Here is a 23,604-nt window from a genome sequence, read left to right on the forward strand (position 1 = left end):
CATCTCCTCCTCTACCTCTATATCACCTCCTCTACCTCTACATCTCCTCCTCTATATCTCCTCCTCCACTTCTATATATCCTCCTCTACCTCTACATCTCCTCCTCTACCTCTATATCACCTCCTCTACCTCTACATCTCCTCCTCTAAATCTCCTCCACCACCTCTATATCTCCTCCTCTACGTCTACATCTCCTCCTCTACATCTCCTCCTCTATATCTCCTCATCTATATCTCTGCCTCTACATCTCCTCCTCTATATCTCCTCCTCTACATCTCCTAATCCACCTCTATATCTCCTCCTCTATATCTCCACCACTATATCTCCTCCTCTACCTCTACATTTCCTCCTCTACCTCTATATCTCCACCTCTATATCTCCTCCTCTATATCTCCTCCTCTAGCTCTACATCTCCTCCTCCACCCCTATATCTCCTCCTCTACATCTCCTCCTCTACCTCTACATCTCCTCCTCTACATCTCCTCCTCTATATCTCCTCCTCTACATCTCCTCCTCTACATCTCCTCCTCTATATCTCCTCCTCTACATCTCCTCCTCTATATATCCTCCTCTACCTCTACATCTCCTCCTCTACCTCTATATCTCCTCCTCTACCTCTACATCTCCTCCTCTACATCTCCTCCTCTATATCTCCTCCTCTACCTCTACATCTCCTCCTCTACATCTCCTCCTCTATATCTCCTCCTGTATTTCTCCTCCTCTACCTTTATATCTCTTCCTCTATATCTCCTCCTCTATATCTCCTCCTCTACATCTCCTCCTCTACATCTCCTCCTCTACATCTCCTGCTCTATATCTCCTCCTCTATATCTCCTCCTCTATATCTCCTCCTCTACATCTCCTCCTCTACATCTCCTCCTCTACCTCTACATCTCCTCCTCTACCTCTACATCTCCTCTTCTACCTCTATAACTCCTCCTCTATATCTCCTCCTCTATATCTCCTCCTCTACCTCTACATATCCTCCTCTACCTCTCCTCCTCTATATCTCTTCCGCTATATCTCCTCCTCTACCTCTACATCTCCTCTACCTCTCATTTTTACATTTTTTTTCTACCTCTACCTCTCCTCCTCTATATCTCCTCCTCTACCTCTACATCTCCTCCTCTACATCTCCTCCTCTATATCTCCTCCTCTACATCTCCTAATCCACCTCTATATCTCCTCCTCTATATCTCCTACTCTATATCTCTACCTCTATATCTCCACCACTATATCTCCTCCTCTACCTCTACATCTCCTCCTCTACCTCTATATCTCCTCCTCTACCTCTATATCTCCTCCTCTACCTCTACATCTCCTCCTCTATATCTCCTCCTCTAGCTCTACATCTCCTCCTCCACCCCTATATCTCCTCCTCTACATCTCCTCCTCTACCTCTACATCTCCTCCTCTACATCTCCTCCTCTATATCTCCTCCTCTATATCTCCTCCTCTACATCTCCTCCTCTACATCTCCTCCTCTATATCTCCTCCTCTACATCTCCTCCTCTACATCTCCTCCTCTATATATCCTCCTCTATATATCCTCCTCTACCTCTACATCTCCTCCTCTACCTCTATATCTCCTCCTCTACCTCTACATCTCCTCCTCTACATCTCCTCCTCTATATCTCCTCCTCTACCTCTACATCTCCTCCTCTACATCTCCTCCTCTATATCTCCTCCTCTATTTCTCCTCCTCTACCTTTATATCTCTTCCTCTATATCTCCTCCTCTATATCTCCTCCTCTACATCTCCTCCTCTACAGCTCCTCCTCTATATCTCCTCCTCTATATCTCCTCCTCTACATCTCCTCCTCTACCTCTACATCTCCTCTTCTACCTCTATATCTCCTCCTCTATATCTCCTCCTCTATATCTCCTCCTCTACCTCTACATCTCCTCCTCTACATCTCCTCCTCTACATCTCCTCCTCTATATCTCCTCCTCTACATCTCCTCCTCTATATATCCTCCTCTACCTCTACATCTCCTCCTCTACCTCTATATCTCCTCCTCTACCTCTACATCTCCTCCTCTACATCTCCTCCTCTACCTCTTAATCTCCTCCTCTACATCTCCTCCTCTATATCTCCTCCTCTATATCTCCTCCTCTATATCTCCTCCTCTACCTCTACATCTCCTCCTCTATTCTCCTCCTCTATTTCTCCCCCTCTACCTTTATATCTCTTCCTCTATATCTCCTCCTCAATATCTCCTCCTCAATATCTCCTCCTCTATATCTCCTCCTCTACATCTCCTCCTCTACATCTCCTCCTCTACATCTCCTCCTCTATATCTCCTCCTCTATATCTCCTCCTCTATATCTCCTCCTCTATATCTCCTCCTCTACATCTCCTCCTCTACATCTCCTCCTCTATATCTCCTCCTCTACATCTCCTCCTCTACATCTCCTCCTCTACCTCTACATCTCCTCTTCTACCTCTATATCTCCTCCTCTATATCTCCTCCTCTACCTCTACATATCCTCCTCTACCTCTCCTCCTCTATATCTCTTCCGCTATATCTCCTCCTCTACCTCTACATCTCCTCTACCTCTCTTTTTATTTTTCTATCTACCTCTACTCTCCTCCTCTATATCTCCTCCTCTCCTCTATATCTCCTCCTCTACATCTCCTCCTCTACATCTCCTCCTCTACATCTCCTCCTCTACATCTCCTCCTCTATATCTCCTCCTCTATATCTCCTCCTCTATATCTCCTCCTCTATATCTCCTCCTCTATATCTCCTCCTCTATATCTCTACCTCTATATCTCCACCTCTATATCTCCTCCTCTACCTCTACATCTCCTCCTCTACCTCTAATCTCCTCCTCTACCTCTACATCTCCTCTCCTCTATATCTCCTCCTCTAGCTCTACATCTCCTCCTCCACCCCTATATCTCCTCCTCTACATCTCCTCCTCTACCTCTACATCTCCTCTCTCTACATCTTCTCTCTCCTCTCCTCTATATCTCCTCCTCTACCTCTACATCTCCTCCTCTACATCTCCTCCTCTACATCTCCTCCTCTACATCTCCTCCTCTATATCTCCTCCTCTACCTCACATCTCCTCCTCTACCTCTACATCTCCTCCTCTACCTCTACATCTCCTCTTCTACCTCTTACATCTCCTCCTCTACATCTCCTCCTCTATATCTCCTCCTCTACATCTCCTCCTCTACATCTCCTCCTCTACATCTCCTCCTCTATATCTCCTCCTCTATCATCTCCTCCTCTACATCTCCTCCTCTACCTCTACATCTCCTCCTCTACCTCTACATCTCCTCCTCTACCTCTACATCTCCTCTTCTACCTCTATATCTCCTCCTCTATATCTCCTCCTCTATATCTCCTCCTCTACATCTCCTCCTCTACCTCTACATCTCCTCTACCTCTACATTTTTTACCTCTCTCTCCTCTACATCTCCTCCTCTCCTCTATATCTCCTCCTCTACATCTCCTCCTCTATATATCTTCCTCTACCTCTACATCTCCTCCTCTACATCTCCTCCTCTACCCCATCTCCTCCTCTACCTCTACATCTCCTCCTCTACATCTCCTCCTCTACCTCTTAATCTCCTCCTCTACATCTCCTCCTCTATATCTCCTCCTCTATATCTCCTCCTCTACCTCTACATCTCCTCCTCTATATCTCCTCCTCTATTTCTCCCCCTCTACCTTTATATCTCTTCCTCTATATCTCCTCCTCAATATCTCCTCCTCTATATCTCCTCCTCTACATCTCCTCCTCTACATCTCCTCCTCTACATCTCCTCCTCTACATCTCCTCCTCTATATCTCCTCCTCTATATCTCCTCCTCTACATCTCCTCCTCTATATCTCCTCCTCTACATCTCCTCCTCTACATCTCCTCCTCTACCTCTACATCTCCTCCTCTACCTCTACATCTCCTCCTCTACCTCTACATCTCCTCTTCTACCTCTATATCTCCTCCTCTATATCTCCTCCTCTATATCTCCTCCTCTACATCTCCTCCTCTACCTCTACATCTCCTCTACCTCTCATTTTGACATTTTTTTCTACCTCTACCTCTCCTCTATATCTCCTCCTCTACATCTCCTCCTCTACATCTCCTCCTCTATATATCTTCCTCTACTTCTACATCTCCTCCTCTACATCTCCTCCTCTACCTCTACATCTCCTCCTCTACCTCTACATCTCCTCCTCTACCTCTACATCTCCTCTTCTACCTCGATATCTCCTCCTCTATATCTCCTCCTCTATATCTCCTCCTCTACCTCTGCATCTCCTCCTCCTCTCAATATCTCCTCCTCCATCTACATCTCCTCCTCCATCTATCTCCTCCTCTACTACATCTCCTCCTCTACCTCTACATCTCCTCCTCTATATCTCCTCCTCCACCTCTATATCTCCTCCTCTACATCTCCTCCTCTACATCTCCTCCTCTACATCTCCTCCTCTATATCTCCTCCTCTATATCTCCTCCTCTATATCTCCTCCTCTACATCTCCTCCTCTACATCTCCTCCTCTACATCTCCTCCTCTATATCTCCTCCTCTACATCTCCTCCTCTATATCTCCTCCCACCTCTATATCTCCTCCTCTACCTCTACATCTCCTCCTCTACATCTCCTCCTCTATATCTCCTTCTCTATATCTCCTCCTCTACATCTCCTCTATATCTCCTCCTCTACCTCTACATCTCCTCCTCTACATCTCCTCCTCTACATCTCCTCCTCTACATCTCCTCCTCTACATCTCCTCCTCTATATCTCCTCCTCTATATCTCCTCCTCTACCTCTATATCTCCTCCTCTATATCTCCTCCTCTACATCTCCTCCTCACTCCTCTATATCTCCTCCTCTACCTCTCCTCCTCTATATCTCCTCCTCATATCTCCTCCTCTACATCTCCTCCTCTACATCTCCTCCTCTACATCTCTTCCTCTACCTCTCCTCCTCTATATCTCCTCCTCTACATCTCCTCCTCTACATCTCCTCCTCTACATCTCCTCTACCTCTATATCTCCTCCTCTATATCTCCTCCTCTCATATCTCCTCCTCTACCTCTCCTCCTCTATATCTCCTCCTCTATATCTCTTCCTCTACATCTCCTCCACTACATCTCCTCCTCTACATCTCCTCCTCTACATCGCCTCCTCTACCTCTACATCTCCTCCTCTACCTCTCCTCCTCTATATCTCCTCCTCTATCATCTCCTCTCACCTCAATCTCCTCCTCTACATCTCCTCCTCTATATCTCCTCCTCTACATCTCCTCCTCTACATCTCCTCCTCTACATCTCCTCCTCTATATCTCCTCCTCTACCTCTACATCTCCTCCTCTATACCTCTATATCTCCTCCTCTAACCTCTACATCTCCTCCTCTACCTCCTCTATATCTCCTCCTCTACCCTCATCTCTCCTCCTCTACCTCTACATCTCCTCCTCTACATCTCCTCCTCTACATCTCCTCCTCTATATCTCCTCCTCTACTTTTAGATCTCCTCCTCTATATCTCCTCCTCTATATCTCCTCCTCTACATCTCCTCCTCTACAGCTCCTCCTCTACAGCTCCTCCTCTACAGCTCCTCCTCTATATCTCCTCCTCTACATCTCCTCCTCTACATCTCCTCCTCTACCTCTACATCTCCTCCTCTACCTCTACATCTCCTCCTCTACCTCTACATCTCCTCTTCTACCTCTATATCTCCTCCTCTATATCTCCTCCTCTATATCTCCTCCTCTACCTCTACATCTCCTCCTCTACATCTCCTCCTCTACATCTCCTCCTCTATATCTCCTCCTCTACATCTCCTCCTCTATATATCCTCCTCTACCTCTACATCTCCTCCTCTACCTCTATATCTCCTCCTCTACCTCTACATCTCCTCCTCTACATCTCCTCCTCTACCTCTTAATCTCCTCCTCTACATCTCCTCCTCTATATCTCCTCCTCTATATCTCCTCCTCTACCTCTACATCTCCTCCTCTATATCTCCTCCTCTATTTCTCCCCCTCTACCTTTATATCTCTTCCTCTATATCTCCTCCTCAATATCTCCTCCTCTATATCTCCTCCTCTATATCTCCTCCTCTACATCTCCTCCTCTACATCTCCTCCTCTATATCTCCTCCTCTATATCTCCTCCTCTATATCTCCTCCTCTACATCTCCTCCTCTACATCTCCTCCTCTATATCTCCTCCTCTATATCTCCTCCTCTACATCTCCTCCTCTACCTCTACATCTCCTCCTCTACCTCTACATCTCCTCCTCTACCTCTACATCTCCTCTTCTACCTCTATATCTCCTCCTCTATATCTCCTCCTCTATATCTCCTCCTCTACATCTCCTCCTCTACCTCTACATCTCCTCTACCTCTCATTTTGACATTTTTTTTCTACCTCTACCTCTCCTCTATATCTCCTCCTCTACCTCTACATCTCCTCCTCTACATCTCCTCCTCTATATATCTTCCTCTACTTCTACATCTCCTCCTCTACATCTCCTCCTCTACCTCTACATCTCCTCCTCTACCTCTACATCTCCTCCTCTACCTCTACATCTCCTCTTCTACCTCTTAATCTCCTCCTCTACATCTCCTCCTCTATATCTCCTCCTCTATATCTCCTCCTCTACATCTCCTCCTCTATATCTCCTCCTCTATTTCTCCCCCTCTACCTTTATATCTCTTCCTCTATATCTCCTCCTCAATATCTCCTCCTCTATATCTCCTCCTCTACATCTCCTCCTCTACATCTCCTCCTCTACATCTCCTCCTCTACATCTCCTCCTCTATATCTCCTCCTCTATATCTCCTCCTCTATATCTCCTCCTCTATATCTCCTCCTCTACCTCTACATCTCCTCCTCTACATCTCCTCCTCTACATTTCCTCCTCTACCTCTACATCTCCTCCTCTACCTCTACATCTCCTCCTCTACCTCTACATCTCCTCTTCTACCTCTATATCTCCTCCTCTATATCTCCTCCTCTATATCTCCTCCTCTACATCTCCTCCTCTACCTCTACATCTCCTCTACCTCTCATTTTGACATTTTTTTTCTACCTCTACCTCTCCTCTATATCTCCTCCTCTACATCTCCTCCTCTACATCTCCTCCTCTATATATCTTCCTCTACTTCTACATCTCCTCCTCTACATCTCCTCCTCTACCTCTACATCTCCTCCTCTACCTCTACATCTCCTCCTCTACCTCTACATCTCCTCCTCTACCTCGATATCTCCTCCTCTATATCTCCTCCTCTATATCTCCTCCTCTACCTCTGCATCTCCTCCTCCTCCTCAATATCTCCTCCTCCACCTCTACATCTCCTCCTCCACCTCTATATATCCTCCTCTACCTCTACATCTCCTCCTCTACCTCTACATCTCCTCCTCTATATCTCCTCCTCCACCTCTATATCTCCTCCTCTACCTCTACATCTCCTCCTCTACATCTCCTTCTCTACATCTCCTCCTCTATATCTCCTCCTCTATATCTCCTCCTCTACATCTCCTCCTCTACATCTCCTCCTCTACATCTCCTCCTCTACATCTCCTCCTCTATATCTCCTCCTCTATATCTCCTCCTCTACATCTCCTCCTCTACCTCTACATCTCCTCCTCTACCTCTACATCTCCTCCTCTACCTCTACATCTCCTCTTCTACCTCTATATCTCCTCCTCTATATCTCCTCCTCTATATCTCCTCCTCTACCTCTACATCTCCTCCCTCTACATCTCCTCCTCTATATCTCCTCCTCTACATCTCCTCCTCTATATCTCCTCTACCTCTACATCTCCTCCTCTACATCTCCTCTACCTCTACATCTCCTCCTCTACATCTCCTCCTCTACCTCTTAATCTCCTCCTCTACATCTCCTCCTCTATATCTCCTCCTCTATATCTCCTCCTCTACCTCATCTCCTCCTCTATCTCCTCCTCTACATCTCCTCCTCTACCTCTATATCTCCTCCTCTACATCTCCTCCTCTATATCTCCTCCTCTACATCTCCTCCTCTCCATCTCCTCCTCTATATCTCCTCCTCTACATCTCCTCCTCTATATCTCCTCCTCTACATCTCCTCCTCTACATCTCCTCCTCTATATCTCCTCCTCTACATCTCCTCCTCTACATCTCATCCTCTCCTCTACATCTCCTCCCTCTATATCTCCTCCTCTATATCTCCTCCTCTACATCTCCTCCTCTACCTCTACATCTCCTCCTCTCATCTCTCCTCTACCTCTCCTCTCCTCCTCTACATCTCCTCCTCTACATCTCCTCCTCTATATCTTCCTCTCTCACATCTCCTCCTCTATATCTCCTCCTCTACCTCTACATCTCCTCCTCTACATCTCCTCCTCTACCTCTACATCTCCTCCTCTACCTCTTATCTCCTCCTCTACATCTCCTCCTCTATATCTCCTCCTCTATATCTCCCCTCACCTCTATATCTCTTCCTCTATATCTCCTCCTCAATATCTCCTCCTCTATATCTCCTCCTCTACATCTCCTCCTCTACATCTCCTCCTCTACATCGCCTCCTCTACATCTCCTCCTCTACCTCTCCTCCTCTATATCTCCTCCTCCATATCTCCTCCTCTATATCTCCTCCTCTACCTCCATATCTCCTCCTCTACCTCTCCTCCTCTATATCTCCTCCTCTACCTCTTAATCTCCTCCTCTACATCTCCTCCTCTACATATCCTCCTCTATATCTCCTCCTCTACCTCTATATCTCCTCCTCTATATCTCCTCCTCTATATCTCCTCCTCCTCTACATCTCCTCCTACCTCTCATCCTCCTCCTCCTCTATATCTCCTCCTCTACATCTCCTCCTCTACATCTCCTCCTCTATATCTCCTCTCTCACATCTCCTCCTCTATATCTCCTCCTCTACCTCTACATCTCCTCCTCTACCTCTCCTCCTCTCCTCTCATATCTCCTCCTCTACCCTCTACATCTCCTCCTCTCTATCATCTCCTCCTCATCATCTCCTCCTCTATATCTCCTCCTCTACATCTCCTCCTCTATATCTCCTCCTCTACCTCTATATCTCCTCCTCTATATCTCCTCCTCTACCTCTCCTCCTCTATATCTCCTCCTCTATATCTCCTCCCTCTATATCTCCTCCTCTACATCTCCTCCTCTACATCTCCTCCTCTCATATCTCCTCCTCTACATCTCCTCTCATCTCCTCCTTACATCTCCTCCTCTACCTCTATATCTCCTCCTCTATATCTCCTCCTCTACCTCTCCTCCTCTATATCTCCTCCTCTACATCTCCTCCTCTACCGCTATATCTCTTCCTCTACATCTCATCCTCTACATCTCCTCCTCCTCCTCTACATCTCCTCCTCTACATCTCATCCTCTACATCTCCTCCTCTACATCTCCTCCTCTATATCTCCTCCTCTACCTCTATATCTCCTCCTCTATATCTCCTCCTCTACCTCTATATCTCCTCCTCTACATCTCCTCCTCTACCGCTATATCTCTTCCTCTACATCTCATCCTCTACATCTCCTCCTCTATATCTCCTCCTCCTCCTCTACATCTCCTCCTCTACATCTCATCCTCTACATCTCCTCCTCTACATCTCCTCCTCTATATCTCCTCCTCTACCTCTATATCTCCTCCTCTATATCTCCTCCTCTACCTCTATATCTCCTCCTCTACATCTATATCGCCTCTTCTACATCTCCTCCTCTACCTCTACATCTCCTCCTCTACATCTCCTTGTTATACTGCAATCGTTCCCTTCTGATGACCTTTCCATTATATTCTACCCTCCTACATAATGTCCCTAGCTACTAGCCAATCAATCTCTAGAGTGACTCAAATTAATGAAAAATTGCCACCACTTATCTTTGCTCCACCTTTAGTAAATGTGAGGACAACTGAAAGCTGTACACCTTTTGAACGGGACACATTGGTCTCAGATGAACAGTTTCCCTACTGCACCAAATGTGTAGAAACTCATCAATAAAACACACAGAGAGAGAAAGAGAGAGAGAGAGAAAGAGAGAGAGAGAGAGAGACAGAGAGAGAGAGAGAACAGAGAGAGAGAGAGAGAGAGAGAGAGAGAGAGAGAGAGAGAGAGAGAGAGAGACAGAGAGAGAGAGAGACAGAGACAGAGAGAGAGAGAGAGAGTGTATATTATATTGTGAAGATGGATCCTGTGCCCTCAAAGCCTGTTGCCATAGCAGCTAGCTCCTCTCTTCCTAGCAGCAATAGGTTATGCTAATTGGATTGTTTTTGCATCAGCTATTGATTCTGTGGAACCATATATTACCAAGGCTGAAATGGTGTAGAGGCAATACAGTGATTTAATATTATATTATAACTCTCATTCAGACAACAATAGCCTGAACTACAGAGCTGAATTGAATTAACAGTGATAAATCTGTTGACTGTACTGCATGGATACTGATAACGCTGTTGTGTGTGTGACAGACAAAAACACATATGTCAGCGTTATCAGTATCCATGCAGTACAGTCAACAGATTTATCACTGTTAATTCAATTCAGCTCTGTAGTTCAGGCTATTGTTGTCTGAATGAGAGTTATAATATAATATTAAAATACTTCAGTACACTAAAGCTATAATATTAAAATACTTCAGTACACTACAGCTATAATATTAAAATACTTCAGTACACTACAGCTATAATATTAAATACTTCAGTAGACTACAGCTATAATATTAAATACTTCAGTAGACTACAGCTATAATATTAAAATACTTCAGTACACTACAGCTATAATATTAAAATACTTCAGTACACTACAGCTATAATATTAAATACTTCAGTACACTACAGCTATAATATTAAATACTTCAGTACACTACAGCTATAATATTAAAATACTTCAGTACACTACAGCTATAATATTAAAATACTTCAGTACACTACAGCTATAATATTAAATACTTCAGTACACTACAGCTATAATATTAAATACTTCAGTAGACTACAGCTATAATATTAAATACTTCAGTAGACTACAGCTATAATATTAAATACTTCAGTACACTACAGCTATAATATTAAATACTTCAGTCGACTACAGCTATAATATTAAAATACTTCAGTACACTACAGCTATAATATTAAAAGATTATTGCCATGCGGAAGGCCCAAAAATGTGTCAAAGACTCCAGTCACTCCAGACCTCTATACCAGGCGGTGTCAGAGGAAGGCCCTATAAAGACTCCAGTCACTCCAGACCTCTATACCAGGCGGTGTCAGAGGAAGGCCCTATAAAGACTCCAGTCACTCCAGACCTCTATACCAGGCGGTGTCAGAGGAAGGCCCTATAAAGACTCCAGTCACTCCAGACCTCTATACCAGGCGGTGTCAGAGGAAGGCCCTATAAAGACTCCAGTCACTCCAGACCTCTATACCAGGCGGTGTCAGAGGAAGGCCCTATAAAGACTCCAGTCACCCAAGTCATAGACTGTTCTCTTTGCTACCACACGGAAAGCGGTACTGGAGCGCCAAGTCTAGGTCCGAAAGGCTCCTTAACAGCTTCTACCCCCAAGCCATAAGACTGTTGAACAATGAATCAAATGGCCACCCAGACTATTTACATTGACCCCCCCCCCCCTTTGTTTTTACACTGCTGCTACTTGCTGTTTACTCTATAACCGGTACCCCCTGCATAAAGCCTCGTTATTGTTATGTCATTTTATTGGGTTACTTTTTGTTTTTTACTTTAGTTTATTTAGTAAATATTTTCTTAACTCTATTTCTTGAACTGCATTGTTGGTTAAGTCTACACCTGTTGTAACCAGGGTGTAGTAACCAGGGTGTTGTAACCAGGGTGTAGTAACCAGGGTGTAGTAACCAGGGTGTTGTAACCAGGGTGTAGTAACCAGGGTGTAGTAACCAGGGTGTTGTAACCAGGGTGTAGTAACCAGGGTGTTGTAACCAGGGTGTAGTAACCAGGGTGTAGTAACCAGGGTGTAGTAACCAGGGTGTTGTAACCAGGGTGTTGTAACCAGGGTGTAGTAACCAGGGTGTTGTAACCAGGGTGTAGTAACCTAGTGTTGTAACCAGGGTGTAGTAACCAGGGTGTAGTAACCAGGGTGTTGTAACCAGGGTGTAGTAACCAGGGTGTTGTAACCAGGGTGTAGTAACCAGGGTGTTGTAACCAGGGTGTTGTAACCAGGGTGTAGTAACCTAGTGTAGTAACCAGGGTGTAGTAACCAGGGTGTAGTAACCAGGGTGTTGTAACCTAGTGTTGTAACCAGGGTGTAGTAACCAGGGTGTAGTAAAAAGGGTGTTGTAACCAGGGTGTAGTAACCTAGTGTTGTAACCAGGGTGTAGTAACCAGGGTGTTGTAACCAGGGTGTAGTAACCTAGTGTTGTAACCAGGGTGTAGTAACCTAGTGCTGTAACCAGGGTGTAGTAACCAGGGTGTAGTAACCTAGTGTCGTAACCAGGGTGTAGTAACCAGGGTGTAGTAACCAGGGTGTAGTAAAAAGGGTGTTGTAACCAGGGTGTAGTAACCAGGGTGTTGTAACCAGGGTGTAGTAACCAGGGTGTTGTAACCAGGGTGTAGTAACCAGGGTGTAGTAACCTAGTGTTGTAACCAGGGTGTAGTAACCAGGGTGTAGTAACCTAGTGTAGTAACCAGGGTGTAGTAACCAGGGTGTTGTAACCAGGGTGTAGTAACCAGGGTGTAGTAACCAGGGTGTTGTAACCAGGGTGTAGTAACCAGGGTGTTGTAACCAGGGTGTAGTAACCAGGGTGTTGTAACCAGGGTGTTGTAACCAGGGTGTAGTAACCAGGGTGTAGTAACCAGGGTGTAGTAACCAGGGTGTAGTAAAAAGGGTGTTGTAACCAGGGTGTAGTAACCTAGTGTTGTAACCAGGGTGTAGTAACCAGGGTGTAGTAACCAGGGTGTAGTAACCTAGTGTTGTAACCAGGGTGTAGTAACCAGGGTGTAGTAACCTAGTGTAGTAACCAGGGTGTAGTAACCAGGGTGTAGTAACCTAGTGTTGTAACCAGGGTGTTGTAACCAGGGTGTAGTAACCTAGTGTTGTAACCAGGGTGTAGTAACCAGGGTGTAGTAACCTAGTGTTGTAACCAGGGTGTAGTAACCAGGGTGTTGTAACCAGGGTGTAGTAACCTAGTGTTGTAACCAGGGTGTAGTAACCAGGGTGTAGTAACCTAGTGTAGTAACCAGGGTGTAGTAACCTAGTGTAGTAACCAGGGTGTAGTAACCTAGTGTTGTAACCAGGGTGTAGTAAACAGGGTGTAGTAACCTAGTGTAGTAACCAGGATGTATTAACCAGGGTGTAGTAACCAGGGTGTAGTGGACAGTAGACGCAAGTTAACAAGTGTATATCCACCTTTTGCAGAAAAATGCATCGGAAGTATAGGGAGTGTTTTTTTCACAGCAATTAGAGTTTACCCAGCATTTAATTTGTGTTACCTCTACTATCACTGGCTGTGCTACTCATGCAGACACACAGACAAACTGACTGTCTGGGTCCTGTACAGAAACAGCAGAGGTAACGTCGATGACGCACAGTTCCTGTCCAACATTCATCTCGTCTCTAACTTCCTCCTCCTCCATCCCCCTATCTCTCTCTCCCTCCATCCTCCACCCACGCCCCTCTCCCCCTCCATCCCCCCTCCTCCTCCTCCATCCCCCTATCTCTCCCTCCATCCTCCACCCACGCCCCTCTCTCCTTCCATCCCCCAATCTCTCCCTCCATCCCCCTATCTCTCTCTCCCTCCATCCTCCACCCACCCCTCATCCTCATCCCCTCCTCCACCTCTCCCCTCCATCCCCCTCCTCCTCCTCCATCCCCCTATCTCTCCCTCCATCCTCCACCCACGCCCCTCTCTCCCTCCATCCCCCAATCTCTCCCTCCATCCTCCACCCACGCCCCTCTCTCCCTCCATCCCCCAATCTCTCCCTCCATCCCCCTATCTCTCCCTCCATCCTCCACCCACGCCCCTCTCCCCATCCATCCCCCCTCCATCCCTGCTCCATCCCTCCTCATCTCTCCTCCACAGATAGATACTACCCGGGGTGACAGGGTAGCCTAGTGGTTAGAGCGCTGGATTAGTAACTGAAATGGTTGCAAGATCGAATCCCCGAGCTGACAAGGTAATGATCTGTCGTTCTGCCCCTGAACAAGGCAGTTAACCCACTGTTCCCCGGTAGGCTGTCATTGTAAATAAGAATTTGTTCTTAACTGACTTGTCTAGTTAAATAAAGGTAATAAAATAAACTATAGACAACAGGTAGATACTATAGACAACAGGTAGATACTATAGACAACAGGTAGATACTATAGACAACAGGTAGATACTATAGACAACAGGTAGATACTATAGACAACAGGTAGATACTATAGACAACAGGTAGATACTATAGACAACAGGTAGATACTATAGACAACAGGTAGATACTATAGACAACAGGTAGATACTATAGAAAACAGGTAGATACTATAGACAACAGGTAGATACTATAGACAACAGGTAGATACTATAGAAAACAGGTAGATACTATAGAAAACAGGTAGATACTATAGACAACAGGTAGATACTATAGAAAACAGGTAGATACTATAGACAACAGGTAGATACTATAGACAACAGGTAGATACTATAGAAAACAGGTAGATACTATAGACAACAGGTAGATACTATAGACAACAGGTAGATACTATAGACAACAGGTAGAGATGGTGTATGTATGTTACCAATGTGAGCTCTGTATTCCTGTATAAGTAAAATGAGGCAGAAGATTCAAGCTTCACCATCTAGTTAGCCACATGCTGACTCATCATTACTCACCGACTAACCACAGGGAAAATCAAAGATCAAAATTGTACAGAAACAACATAACCCAACAATATAGCACATTTCGTAGGTACAATTCTGCTTTTTTTTGTGCTTTTTTTCCCTTGTCGCTGCACCTGTGGCAAGGATGGTAGCTGATTCCAATAGAATTATGTTCATGATGATGATGTGATCATGTGACGCTAGTTTGTGTCTGTGCCTCTTTTGCATCTCTCTATCTTTACCTTAGCGTCCAGCGTCAGCGGCGGAAGGAGGAGGAGGGCCAGGGAGAGAGACAGCAAGAGGAGCACGGAGCTGGAGTTAGTAGTCAGAAGGCCCGACATCCTTCAGGAGAGATGAGGCTGCCCCAACGAAGAGAAGACAAACAATGACTATCACCAAGTGGAGCCAGAGAGGGAGAGATGAAAACGGGAGGGAGGGAGGAAAGGAGGGAGGAGCTAAGCATCCAGAGAGAAGGGAGGAGGACATGGGAGAAGACAGGAAGGAGGGAAGGAGGGACATGTGAGAGGGAAGGGAGGAGAGAAGAAGAGAGAGGGAAGATGAGTGCCCTGGTAAAGCCCTGGTAAAGATGCCGTGAGGAAATGAATGTCAGAAGATACACTGACCTTGAATATCAGACTGTTATTATACTGTATGAATGACATTTTGTGAATGACATTTTATTTTCGTGTCAAATCGACAATTGGCAACCCATCCCTTGTGGGATTAATTGACACATAAACAAACATTACAATAATTCACTATGGTAATTATATAATTATTCTTCTTCCAGTGTTTTCTCTGCATTGCGCATCGCATAAAGAGTGTAAATAATCAATACATAACAGTAAATAAGGTTATCCAAACAATAATTTTATCTCTAGAGCAGTAAAATAATATACAAACACAGCTGAAGTCAGAAGTTTACATACACCTTAGCTAAATACATTGAAAATCAGTTTTCACAATTCCTGACATTTAAAAATTCCCTGTCTTAGGTCAGTTGGATCGCCACTTTATTTTAAGAATGTGAAATATCAGAATAATGGTGGAGAGAATTTAGCTTTTATTTCTGTCATCACATTACCAGTGGGTCAGAAGTTTACATATGTAACAGTGTAGGTTCCGCAAGGGGAAACCCTACTTCAAGTCTCAGAGCGAGTGACGTCACTGATTGAAACGCTATTAGCGCGCACCACCGCTAACTAGCTAGCCATTTCACATCGGTTACACTCACCCCCCCTTTGACCTCCTCCTTATCCGCAGCAACCAATGATCCAGGTCACGGCACCAAAGTAACAGTGTAGGTTCCGTCCCTCTCTTCGCCCCAACCCGGGCTCGAACCAGGGACCCTCTGCACACATCAACAACTGACACCCCACGAAGCATCGTTACCCATCGCGCCACAAAAGACGCGGCCCTTGCAACGCAAGGGGAACAACCCTACTTCAGGTCTCAGAGCGAGTGACGTCACTGATTGAAACGCTATTAGCGCGCACCACCACTAACTAGCTAGCCATTTCACATCAGTTACACATACACTCAATTAGTATTTGGTAGCATTGCCTTTAAATTGTTTAACTTGGGTCAAATGTTTTGGGTAGCCTTCCACAAGCTTCCCACAATAAGTTGGGTGAATTTTGGCCCATTCCTCCTGACAGAGCTGGTGTAACTGAGTCAGGTTTGTAGGCCTCCTTGATCGCACACGCTTTTTCAGTTCTGCCCATATATTTTCTATTTGATTGAGGTCAGGGCTTTGTGATGGCCCCTTCAATACCATGACTTTGTTGTCCTTAAGTCATTTTGCCACAACTTTGGTAGTATGCTTGGGGTCATTGTCCATTTGAAAGACCCATTTGCGACCAAGGTTTAACTTCCTGACTGATGTCTTGAGATGTTGCTTCAATATATCCACATACTTTTCCTGCCTCATGATGCACCAGTCCCTCCTGCAGCAAAGCACCCCCACAACATGATGCTGCCACCCCCGTGCTTCACAGTTGGGATGGTGTTCTTCAGCTTGCAAGCGTCCCCCTTTTTCCACCAAACATAACGATGGTCATTATGGCCAAACAGTTCTATTTTTGTTTCATCAGACCAGAGGACATTTCTCCAAAAAGTACGATCTTTGTCCCCATGTGCAGTTGCAAACTGTAGTCTGGCTTTTTTATGGCGGTTTTGGAGCAGTGGCTTCTTCCTTGCTGAGTGGCCTTTCAGGTTATGTCGATATAGGACTTGTTTTACTGTGGATATAGATACTTTTGTACCTGTTTCCTCCAGCATCTTCACAAGGTCCTTTGCTGTTGTTCTGGGATTGATTTGCACTTTTCGCACCAAAATACGTTCATCTCTAGGAGACAGAATGCGTCTCCTTCCTGAGCGGTATGACGGCTGCGTGGTCCCATGGTGTTTATACTTGCGTACTATTGTTTGTACAGATGAACATGGTACCTTCAGGCATTTGGACATTTCCCAAGGATGAACAAGACTTGTGGAGGTCTGCAATGTTTTTCTGAGGTCTTGGCTGATTTATTTTTATTTTCCCGTGATGTCAAGCAAAGAGGCACTGAGTTTGAAGGTAGGCCTTGAAATACATCCACAGGTACACCTCCAATTTTGACTCAAATAATGTCGATTAGCCTATCAGAAGCTTCTAAAGCCATGACATTTTCTGGAACTTTCCAAGCTGATTAAAGGCACAGTCAACTTAGTGTATGTAAACTTCTGACCCACTGGAATTGTGATACAGTGAACTATAAGTTAAATAATCGGTTAGATGTCCTAACCGACTTGCCAAAACTATAGTTTGTTAACAAGAAATTTGTGTAGTGGTTGAAAAACGAGATTTAATGACTCCAACCTAAGTGTATGTAAACTTCCGACTTCAACTGTACATACAGACATACATACATACATACATACTGCATATATACAACCATTCAAACGTTTGGGGTCACTTAGAAATGTCCTTGTTTTTGAAAGAAAAGCACATATTATGTCCAATAAAATAACATCAAATTGATAAAAAATACAGTGTAGACATTGTTAATGTTGTAAATTACTATTGTAGCTGCAATATCTACATAGGCGTACAGAGGCCCATTATCAGCAACCATCACTCCTGTGTTCCAATGGCACGTTGTGTTAGCTAATCCAAGTTTATCATTTTAAAAGGCTAATTGATCATTAGAAAACCCTTTTGCAATTATGTTAGCACAGCTGAAAACTGTTGTTCTGATTAACAAAGCAATAAAACTGGCCTTCTTTAGACTCGTTGAGTATCTGGAGCATCAGCATTTGTGGGTTCGATTACAGGCTCAAAATAGCCCGAAGGATATAAGGATTAGCCCCTTTTTTCAATTTTCTCCTAAAATGACACCCAAGTCTAACTGCCTGTAGCTCAGGCCCTGAAGCAAGGATATGCATATTCTTGGTACCATTTGAAAGGAAACATATTAGCTCAACCATCCCGTGGAACGGTCCAGAAGAAGTTAATAATACTCTCCACCGCCTCTGATAATACGCTCTGCCTCCTCTAACAAAACTATATCTCCTCTAACAAAACGCTCTGCCTCTAATAATACTCCCCCATCTCCTCTGATAATACTCTCTGTCTCCTCTAACAAAACTATATCTCCTCTAACAATACTATATCTCCTCTAACAATACTCTCCACTTCCTCTAATACTCTCCATCTCCTCTAATAATACTCTCCACCTCCTCTAATAATACTCTCCGCCTCCTCCAATAATTCTCTCCACCCCTCTAATACTCTCCACCTCCTCTAATAATACTCTCCACCCCTCCTCTAATAATACTCTCCACCTCCTCTAATACGCTCCGCCTCCTCTAATAATACTCTCCACCTCCTCTAATAATACTCTCCACCTCCTCTAATACTCTCCACCTCCTCTAATAATACTCTCCACCCTCCTCTAATAATACTCTCCGCCTCCTCTAATAATACTCTCTGCCTCCTCTAATACTCTCCACCTCCTCTAATAATACTCTCCACCTCCTCTAATACTCTCCACCTCCTCTAATACTCTCCACCTTCTGTAATAATACTCTCCACCTCCTCTAATACTCTCCACCCTCCTCTAATAATACTCTCCCCTCCTCTAATAATACTCTCCCCCTCCTCTAATAATACTCTCCCCCTCCTCTAATAATACTCTCCCCCTCCTCTAATAATACTCTCCCCCTCCTCTAATAATACTCTCCACCTCCTCTAATAATACTCTCCACCTCCTCTAATAACTCTCCACCTCCTCTAATAATACTCTCCACCTCCTCTAATAATACTCTCCACCTCCTCTAATAATACTCTCCACCTCCTCTAATACTCTCCACCTCCTCCTCTAATACTCTCCACCCTCCTCTAATAATACTCTCCCCTCCTCTAATAATACTCTCCCCTCCTCTAATAATACTCTCCACCTCCTCTAATAATACTCTCCCCCTCCTCTAATACTCTCCACCTCTAATACTCTCCACCTCCTCTAATAATACTCTCCACCTCCTCTAATAATACTCTCCCCCTCCTCTAATACTCTCCACCTCTAATACTCTCCTCCTCCTCTAATAATACTCTCCACCTCCTCTAATACTCTCCACCTCCTCTAATAATCTCTCCACCTCCTCTAATACTCTCCACCTCCTCTAATAATACTCTCCTCCTCCTCTAATAATACTCTCCACCTCCTCTAATAATACTCTCCACCTCCTCTAATACTCTCCACCTCCTCTAATACTCTCCACCTCCTCTAATAATACTCTCCACCTCCTCTAATACTCTCCACCTTCTCTAATAATACTCTCCACCTCCTCTAATACTCTCCACCCTCCTCTAATAATACTCTCCACCTCCTCTAATAATACTCTCCACCTCCTCTAATAATACTCTCCACCTCCTCTAATATACTCTCCACCCTCCTCTAATAATACTCTCCCCCTCCTCCAATAATACTCTCCACCTCCTCCAATAATACTCTCCCCCTCCTCCAATAATACTCTCCACCTCCTCCAATAATACTCTCCACCTCCTCTAATACTCTCCGCCTCCTCTAATACTCTCCACCTCCTCTAATAATACTCTCCACCTCCTCTAATAATACTCTCCTCTATCTACTGTTCTTGTTTTCCTTTGCTTTGCTTAACCTCTCCAGATGGAATTAGATAGAAAGATGAGATACTAGCTGGGTCCTTATGGTGTCTGTGACAGCATAGGCAGAACCATTGAGGCCATCTCCATTTTTAAAGTAGGCAAATTACATTTTCATCTTGTGTGTTTGGAAAAAAAAGCTTAAACGTTGTGTCATTCATTTTTCTGAATTGCAATGTATTGTTCCTAAACTGTACACTTGACATCTTGACATGAATTGAATGAAATGGCCACTGAGAGGCTCACTAAGCACAGTGGTAATACGGTCATTATGGAATATCACTTTTCTAACAAACTTCAGCACAAAAACCACTCGGGAAAGATCATTCTACAAAGTATTACAAATTTCAAACCATAACGGCACATTAAAAAAAAGGTAGACAAAACATATTTTATTATATAAGAGTTACAATGATTCAGTTTCCATAATAAAAGCAAAGTACAAAATGTATTGGCAGTAGATGTATGTGATTTAGATAGAAGAAAGTAAAGAACATGACAAAAAAATGACTATAATAATACAATTGAACAAGTAAGATATCAATGCTCAGAAACGTAATATTGCATTATAACATATTGCTTTAAATGAGAGAGGTTTGAGGGTGATACATACAACCAATACATATAAATACAACAAGGTAACAGTAAACATGTTGTCCCCCACAAATGATGCAGCGCAAGGAGATCCGCTTGTTCAAAGTTTGGAATTTCAGTTGATTACTATAGCGCCTATCAGTGTCGTTGTTTGGGGGCCTATCAGTGTCGTTGTTTGGGGGCCTATCAGTGTCGTTGTTTGGGGGCCTATCAGTGTCGTTGTTTGGGGGCCTATCAGTGTCGTTGTTTGGGGGCCTATCAGTGTCGTTGTTTGGGGGCCTATCAGTGTCGTTGTTTGGGGGCCTATCAGTGTCGTTGTTTGGGGCCTATCAGTGTCGTTCTTGGGGCCTATCCGTGTCGTTTTTGGGGCCTATCCGTGTAGTTGTTTGGGGCCTATTCGTGTAGTTTTTTGGGGGCCTATCCGTGTAGTTTTTTGGGGGCCTATCAGTGTAGTTTTTGGGGGCCTATCCGTGTCGTTCTTGGGGCCTATCAGTGTAGTTTTTTGGGCCTATCAGTGTCGTTCTTGGGGGCCTATCCGTGTCGTTCTTGGGGCCTATCCGTGTAGTTTTTTGGGGGGCCTATCAGTGTAGTTTTTTGGGGGCCTATCAGTGTATTTTTGGGGGCCTATCAGTGTAGTTTTTTGGGGGCCTATCAGTGTAGTTTTTGGGGGCCTATCAGTGTAGTTTTTGGGGGCCTATCAGTGTAGTTTTTGGGGGCCTATCAGTGTAGTTTTTTGGGGGCCTATCCGTGTCGTTTTTGGGGGCCTATCAGTGTAGTTGTTTGGGGGCCTATCAGTGTCGTTGTTTGGGGGCCTATCAGTGTCGTTGTTTGGGGGCCTATCAGTGTCGTTGTTTGGGGGCCTATCAGTGTAGTTTTTGGGGGCCTATCAGTGTAGTTTTTGGGGGCCTATCCATGTAGTTTTTTGGGGGCCTATCAGTGTAGTTTTTGGGGGGCCTATCAGTGTAGTTTTTGGGGCCTATCCATGTAGTTTTTTGGGGGCCTATCAGTGTCGTTCTTGGGGGCCTATCCGTGTCGTTCTTGGGGCCTATCCGTGTAGTTTTTGGGGGGCCTATCAGTGTAGTTTTTTGGGGGCCTATCAGTGTAGTTTTTGGGGGCCTATCAGTGTCGTTGTTTGGGGGCCTATCAGTGTCGTTGTTTGGGGGCCTATCAGTGTCGTTGTTTGGGGGCCTATCAGTGTCGTTGTTTGGGGGCCTATCAGTGTAGTTTTTGGGGCCTATCAGTGTAGTTTTTGGGGCCTATCAGTGTAGTTTTTGGGCCTATCAGTGTAGTTTTTTGGGGGCCTATCCGTGTCGTTTTTGGGGCCTATCAGTGTAGTTTTTGGGGCCTATCCGTGTAGTTTTTTTGGGCCTATCCGTGTAGTTTTTGGGGCCTATCAGTGTAGTTTTTGGGGCCTATCAGTGTAGTTTTTGGGGCCTATCAGTGTAGTTGTTTGGGGGCCTATCAGTGTAGTTTTTGGGGCCTATCAGTGTAGTTTTTTGGGGGCCTATCCGTGTAGTTTTTGGGGGCCTATCAGTGTCGTTTTTGGGGCCTATCCATGTAGTTTTTTGGGGGCCTATCCGTGTAGTTTTTGGGGGCCTATCAGTGTAGTTTTTTGGGGGCCTATCCGTGTCGTTTTTGGGGGCCTATCAGTGTAGTTTTGGGGGCCTATCAGTGTCGTTTTTTGGGCCTATCCGTGTAGTTTTTTTAAATGCCGGATCTCTATGGCAAGACGCATCACTCAAGTTTCATCAAATTCGGGCGAGAGGTGGCTGAGATATTACGCGTGACTAATGTACGAACGGACAGAGACAGATCCATCCCCCCCTCCGATTTCATCGTGGGGGGACAATAATGTGCTAGCCCTCCACCGAGAAAATATAAGAAATAAGCCAAAGAAAAAAAGGACAGAGCCCTCCACACAACCTCTCCAATCAGAGCCCTCCACACAACCTCTCCAATCAGAGCCCTCCACACAACCTCTCCAATCAGAGCCCTCCACACAACCTCTCCAATCAGAGCCCTCCACACAACCTCTCCAATCAGAGCCCTCCACACAACCTCTCCAATCAGAGCCCTCCACACAACCTCTCCAATCAGAGCCCTCCACACAACCTCTCCAATCAGTCTTGCAAGAAAGACAGCTTGGTGAGTAAGTTCTGTCTCGTATAACTGTTGGGTGTATTACCAACCACGATCAAAAAAGGCAACAGTAAACATGTAGTCCCCCACGAATGATGCAGAGACCTTGGGCCAATCAGTGTTATTTTATAAACAACGGATCTCTATGGCAAGACTCATCATTCACCCAAGTTTCGTCAAAATCGGGACAGTGGTGTCTGAGATATAGCGTGGGTTAGCTAGACTTATTTCCCTTAGTACGTGTGCCAAATTTCTGCACTCTTGAGTCAAACAGATCAAGAGATATAAACATGTGCCTGTTATTGCGCCACCGTGTGGTCGACACTGAATGTTCTTGCATATGTTTAGTCTTGACAGTGTTCGCAACGTGTACCAAATTGTGTTTCAATACGAATATCCTTGACTGATTTACATGCATTTATGCGCCAGACCACGCACACATTAATGTTTATTGGTCAATAGCGTCCATGTTGTTTTAGGTACTAGTCTGGACAATACTGTGTTAAGAGACTTTTGTCCATAGATGCCACATACCAAGTTTCGTGCAGATTGGTCATTCGGTGCCAGAAGCAATGTCATTTAAAGTGTTCTTCATAAAATTCAAAATGGCGGAAAGTTCTTTATGGCAGACCTTATGGGTACCTGACGCAAATGTGTTTCTTATGAAGAGAGGGACCTATGTACCGAATTTTATAACTTTAGGTCAAACAGTGCGAGGGGCGTGAGCTTTCAAAGTTTGCATTTACAATCTATGTTATAGCGCCACCATCTGGCCAATCAGCGTACATTTTTTAAATGCCGGCTCTCTATGGCAAGACGCATCATTCACCCAATTTCCGTCAAAATCGGGCCAGTGCTGTGTGAGGATACCTCGTGTGACTAAAGTACGAATGTACAGACGGAGACGGA

At 44.9% G+C, this 23,604-nt stretch overlaps 1 protein-coding gene across 1 annotated transcript in view; it reads right to left on the bottom strand.

The window, feature by feature from the left end:
* LOC106590683 (uncharacterized) overlaps positions 1 to 15,240 on the bottom strand; it is a 31,911-nt gene extending 16,671 nt beyond the window's left edge. The window contains exon 1 of the mRNA XM_045696111.1: positions 15,044 to 15,240. Coding sequence (XP_045552067.1) covers positions 15,044 to 15,142 — 99 coding nt within the window. The 5' untranslated portion in view covers positions 15,143 to 15,240. The remainder of the gene's footprint in view (positions 1 to 15,043) is intronic.
* Positions 15,241 to 23,604: the final 8,364 nt, after the last annotated feature.

This window comes from Salmo salar, chromosome ssa15, assembly GCF_905237065.1.
Source record: "Salmo salar chromosome ssa15, Ssal_v3.1, whole genome shotgun sequence".
NCBI classification, from domain to species: Eukaryota; Metazoa; Chordata; class Actinopteri; order Salmoniformes; family Salmonidae; genus Salmo; species Salmo salar.